At 37.1% G+C, this 5,633-nt stretch overlaps 1 protein-coding gene across 1 annotated transcript; it reads left to right on the plus strand.

The window, feature by feature from the left end:
* The first annotated feature begins 720 nt into the window (after positions 1-720).
* On the plus strand, positions 721-5,371 carry LOC147077184 (uncharacterized). Its single transcript, XM_085941019.1, has 2 exons — positions 721-899; positions 5,216-5,371. Exons 1-2 carry the CDS (start codon positions 747-749, stop codon positions 5,369-5,371), a joined length of 309 nt encoding a protein of 102 aa, XP_085797145.1. The 5' UTR covers positions 721-746.
* The last annotated feature ends 262 nt before the right edge of the window (positions 5,372-5,633 follow it).

Raw genomic sequence — 5,633 nt, forward strand, 5'->3', positions numbered from 1 at the left:
TTCAAATATAATAAGAAAATGTACACCTGTCACTGACGTGACGTCTAGTGACAACGGAAGTAAACTAGACATCGCATACCGGTCAAAAACTTAACGTCTTGAAACCGTTTATGTTAATTAAAACACTTTGTTTCCAACCACTGAAATGATTTTTTTAATGGAATAATAATTCCATCTAAAGTTTTGAAAGGTTACCGACCTGTTGCTATTATATAAGTACCTAATGATTATTCTCGATTTGCCGCAGTATTGAATCAAAAATCGTTTTTGACCATTAGCATATAGAATCGTAAAATTTCAAACGATTTCTGATTTACTTACTTGGCATGCAAGGCCAGTCAGAATATTTTCGTAGGTAGGTACTGTAGGTAGGTAATTTAGAGAGTTTTAAAGAAAATGTGTGCAAGCTGAGAGAATACTATCGTGAAAGAGATAAAAAACCCTTGACTTTGATATAAAATGGATTTTATAGAATTCGCCAGGGAGCATTATTGGTCGGTAGTGTCCATAAATGCCCTCGGAATTTCTCAAAAGCTCAGTTTTTTTGTGCGAGAAACAAAAAATCCATTTGTACATTTTCAACAAAGATTGCAACGCGCACTATAATATAATAATAGCCGAAATACTATAATTTCTTGGACCATTTAATAAATTTCGGTGAGAAAAAGATGGCAACACTGCGCGAACGTATCTATGGTTTGGAAAACGTTGATACGAAGGTGTATGTCGTATGTACCCTCGCAAACATGGATGTCAAGCGAGAATATTGTGATGGAGACCAGTATAATGCAGAGGATAAACCTTCGATTGATGCACCAATGATTAGGCATCCAAATAATCCTGACGCCAGCACTTATGTAAAGCAAGAGAATAGAGACGATCCCATATGCAATTTTGAGGTTAGTTTTTTTTACTATTCATAATTATTAGCTTTATACCGCGTTCACACGTACATTGATTTACTGCTGACAGTACGTATTATCGCGGCCATAAAAAGAAAATGCACATGTAAACATGTATTATCGTGCAAGATGCAAGATTCCTTGCATGAATCAAAAAAGTTCGCTTCTGAATTTTCACGCGACATTTGGTATTTGTTTGAAATCTTCGCCTGCGCAGTAGAGCGATACTGGCAAACCTGCAGGAAATAAAACAAACTACACTGCGCAGTCTCATTTTGAAGTTAACCGATCTTGGCGACATGTCAAAAAGTAGCATAAAATGACAACATGGCGTCTCGCTTACTATTTAAGAATGAGATTGGCGACAGTCAGCACTTTTACGTGTAAACGGTTATTATCGCTAAATAAAAGCACAATTCATCTGTATATTTTCAATGTTTCCCATTAGTTCTTAGTCGTTCCCTCATGGTAGAGGTCAGAGGATGGTAACCACCTTGGCATGTTATCATCTTTTGAGCGATCAAGAATTTCAGCTCCTCTCAATCCTCTGCTTCTATCAAGACAGTGTGAAGGCTGCCCTCAGTCAGCTCTTTTACTTGGTCGCTCTTCCTCCGCTTTATCTGCCTTGGAGGCTACCCAAAACTACCAGTATCTCCAGAGTATCAGCTCCGCGCCGAACAATATGTCAAAAAAACTGTAGAATTCGTCTCAGACATATTGTCGAGAGACGTTCCTTGACAGTCTTCTTTGATCGGCACCAACGATTATATGCCCCTCTGACGTCACACCTACTTGGGGGTGACAGCGTCTGATGTGTGTGGGGGTCAAATATGGCGAACTCCTATGTTCGACTAGCTCAAGTGTCGTGAGAGGAAATCACCTTAGTGAGGAATCGGAGTAGACGGTAGATGCACTCGTTGATGGTGCTCCAATATAGGCACTGATGTATAAAACTCGCTTTATTTTAATGACATTTATTGTCAATGACACAGCCCTCTTGTCTAGGGCCAAGGTCACAGTAGAATATAAAAAATATATAGTTTATATTAAGAATTCTACGAACTAACTTATTTAATCTAGACTTGTAAAAAGTCTTAATTAGTCACAGTAATAGGTTCACAAACAACCTATAGTTATTGTCTTTGGTCGGAGTTCGAACTTATAGAAAGTTATAATAAAACTCGTAAGTAATTGTTTATAAGATGTTTATATAAATATAGTTAATAGTCTTTTACTTGAGGAACTCAGTTTATAAGTTAAAGCTGTAAAATGTCTATTTATTCATTTAATTATTTGTAATCTTAGATTTGGCATAAAGTTATAATTGAAAATAGTTTTATATGATTATTGTTAAAGTTTAAACTTGATAATACTATTTTAATTTGAGAGGAAAGCGTCTTGATTAAATTTAGAATATCGTACGCGTATTTATTTTGTGTTCGTAGTAGAACAGCTGATCGTAACGTTGAGCACTAGTTTCGCGGTTACTGTGTGTGTGACGTCATAGAAGAGTGACGACTGTTTAGCGAGGAGTAAAACTAGTAGAGGTTTTTATTCGCGGGTACGTATTATACCGAAACTGTTAACGAAGAGTGCGTAGCAGACCAGAGAAGTCTTGCACGTGCTCGGAGAATATCACTGGGACGGAACTGATTTGTACAGAGATATTATCCTCTTTTATAGTGGCCCAGAGGGACATCGGGAGGGAGTTTTGCCACAGAGGGAAAACCCTCCCGTCCCTTTTTACCGAGAAGAAAATTCGTGGGTAAATGCACCGGTTGTAATTTTCCGATATAAGGGGGGGTGATTAGGTAGAGGCTGATGGCCTGTATGCATACTGCGAATTTCGTATGCCTACTTCCACCATTTCTCACAGTGGACACTAGAATAATAGGAGAAGAGCTAACAGCATACTTTTAGATGGGGGTCGGCAATTACGCATAGAATTGCCCAAAAAAGGTATACACAAGATAGAATTAGTTAATAGATAGCAAATTAGCTACTTTCGAGAAAGCTAGAATATTTTAAAATAAGGGATTTTGATATCTTTAATATTCCATACAACTTCTCTCGCGATACGCGAGCCAATCAGATTTGATTAGGAAGAGTGAAGAGATACGTTGCGTCGATTAATATCTTACCTCTCAAACTCAGTGGCGCACCCAGGGGGGGGGGACAAAGGGCCCTGTCACCCCCCAAACATTAAAATTATCATAATGATTAAATCTATCTAACACAAAGGGTTGTATAGCATCTGTTGGAAAGAGAAGTCGCGCGACAATATTCGCGTGAATTTGCGTGACAATAAAATGTATATGAAACGTACAGCTTTCACATAATTCTATACAATTGCAATTGCAGATTAAATTTGATCTGTGATTTCAAATTGATAATACAATAAAATATCTCAGATATATAATGATTCGCGATGTACGCGAGAAGTACCAACAAAATTTACGAAACTATTCCTATGTAATTTTTTCCATAATACTCGTACTTATTTATGATTTATTCTTGACCGTTTAGGTCGACTTTCATCATCCACAGCTCACTCTGAGTAGTTGCAAAACTGATCAGTGTGAACTGCGGGACTTACTTCGGGAATTTTCTGTCGGTTTTGTTGTGGGCGGTTAACGTCACTTCATTCAGCGAAAGGATTGACTACAAGGCTGAAATTTGCAGTTACCTATGTCGTTAAGATTTTACTTCTACAAACACCAACCGAAGATCAACGTTTTTGTGTTGATGTCATCCTTTATAAAATATTAACATTTTTATGGTATTTTATATATTGAACATGCATAATTTTGAAAACACTTCTGAGCAGCGGCGGCTCCTCTTATACCATGCAAGTGCAACGCACTGCCTGCATTTTTGAAGACATTGCTCATTTTTTCATTGTTATGTTATTCATACGTGTATCACTCACTTCGCGAAGTAGAACATGTAGCAGTATTATTAACAATTCTCCGTTCATGAGCGCAAAACGATTGCGTCCAAATAGATTTTCAGTTTGCACAGAATTACAATGAGGTCATTGTATACTGCTTAAACGGTAACCGAATGTTCCTGTAATGGCGTTTTATGTAGAATTTTTTACACACTTTTAGATCGGCGCACGAAACGTAGGACTCTAGAAACAAAAACGCTAGTTTCTGTTTTATAACTATGTTGGGGAGTTAATTTTTAATATTTTTACAGTTCAAATATTTAATGAATCGCCAACATTTTACGAAAATAAAAAACCTGCCGCGTTTATTTCTAAACCACTCAAATTCATTCAAAAAAATAAAAAAAAACACATCAGCGGTTATTTAATTGGCTAAAGCTTTGTTCGCTCAAAGCGTAAGCCATAAACTGTGACATTTATATTTCTTTGTTGATATTAAACCATTCTTGCTGTTCAAATCTTTTTTGAGAAATAGTATAAATAAACAAAGACATATTTAATTTATCTTCTGAGAAGTCGGTAAGAGAACACAGTAGCCTTCGGTGATTGAGGCAATCATGAAAAGACGCTTTACGACCTAACGTGGCTAGGACACGTGCTCCGGATGCCGCCAAAAAGTGTGACACGTTGTACCCTTATGGCACAGCCTCAAGGGTTCCGTCGCCATTGCCGGCCCTCACTCACCCTGCAGCGGTGCCACAAAAGCGACCTAGTGATGCAGGTCTGACATGGCGGGAGGCGCAAGAGTTGGCGATGGATCAAGGGAAGTGGCGCGAACTTGTGCTTGTCCTATGCTCGAATGCTGGGTAGTGAAAGGGTGAAAGAAAAAGATCTTCTCTTTATAGAAGGTAAACCATTGCGCACTACCAGAAAATGCTATTCTGAAGACTACCGGCCGCCACTGCTTCTGAGAAAATATAATATAACAAACAAAATAACTTTTTTTAGAAAAAAAAGTACATAATTACAGTAATTAAGTCATTGGACGCTAAAGTCGCACATGTTGCGTAATGGCCAGGCGGCTTATCGATGGTAATTAACGAGCATTTTAAATTACCTTTAAAATCTACATTTTATACTACTACTTTGATACTAAAATACACAAGCCGATTGGCAATAGTAAATCAATTTTTGATAGCGTTTATTATTAACCGCGATATTATGGTTTAGTTTAGGCAGGGTTTAATGGAATTTTAAATACTAATTTAATGAAAACAGATAAGAATGCCTGATAATGTTTAGTGTGCACTATTTATGTCGGATCTTAACAGCCTACTTTCACCTAGATAATAACGTTTTAATTTGTTATATTAATAATATGTACTTATTGACAACATGTTATATGAAACGTTGTTTATTTCAGTTCTCTGCGACGGGTGTCACTGGTATCAAAGCTGAGACTGACATAATGCGCGAATTCACTGAAGACGAAACGCCACCATTTTCTGATGAAGATCCTCAACCCGGATGTTCGCATTCAGATTACATACCAGGACATGGGGTACATTTAATTTTATAATTATTGTAACATTTGCTTCTCTATTCGCCGAATTTTATCAAAGGTTGACGTTTAAAATTTCAATAAATCTCCGTACTCCTAGTGTCTTAATTATTATGATCGGTTAATTAATACTGGGTAATTATTGAGTTTTGAAGAAAACACTCATTAAGGCCACGTTAACTGTTTGTATTGCTGCATGTATGTATTCATTAAATAATTAGGAGAACACAAACTAAGAGCCCGATGCTCAATTCGTACTTACAGTAAAATTGGTAAGTAA

Source organism: Rhyacophila brunnea, unplaced genomic scaffold, assembly GCF_057557595.1.
Source record: "Rhyacophila brunnea isolate RB1 unplaced genomic scaffold, BYU_Rbru_1.0 scaffold_13, whole genome shotgun sequence".
In the NCBI taxonomy this organism is placed as follows: Eukaryota; Metazoa; Arthropoda; class Insecta; order Trichoptera; family Rhyacophilidae; genus Rhyacophila; species Rhyacophila brunnea.

Excerpts from the sequence above, each read along its gene's own strand:
- LOC147077184 (XM_085941019.1), top strand. The coding sequence starts at position 747 with ATGGATGTCAAGCGAGAATATTGTGATGGAGACCAGTATAATGCAGAG. Across the intron at positions 900-5,215 it reads ATCCCATATGCAATTTTGAG|TTCTCTGCGACGGGTGTCAC; the intron begins GTTAGTTTTTTT and ends TGTTTATTTCAG.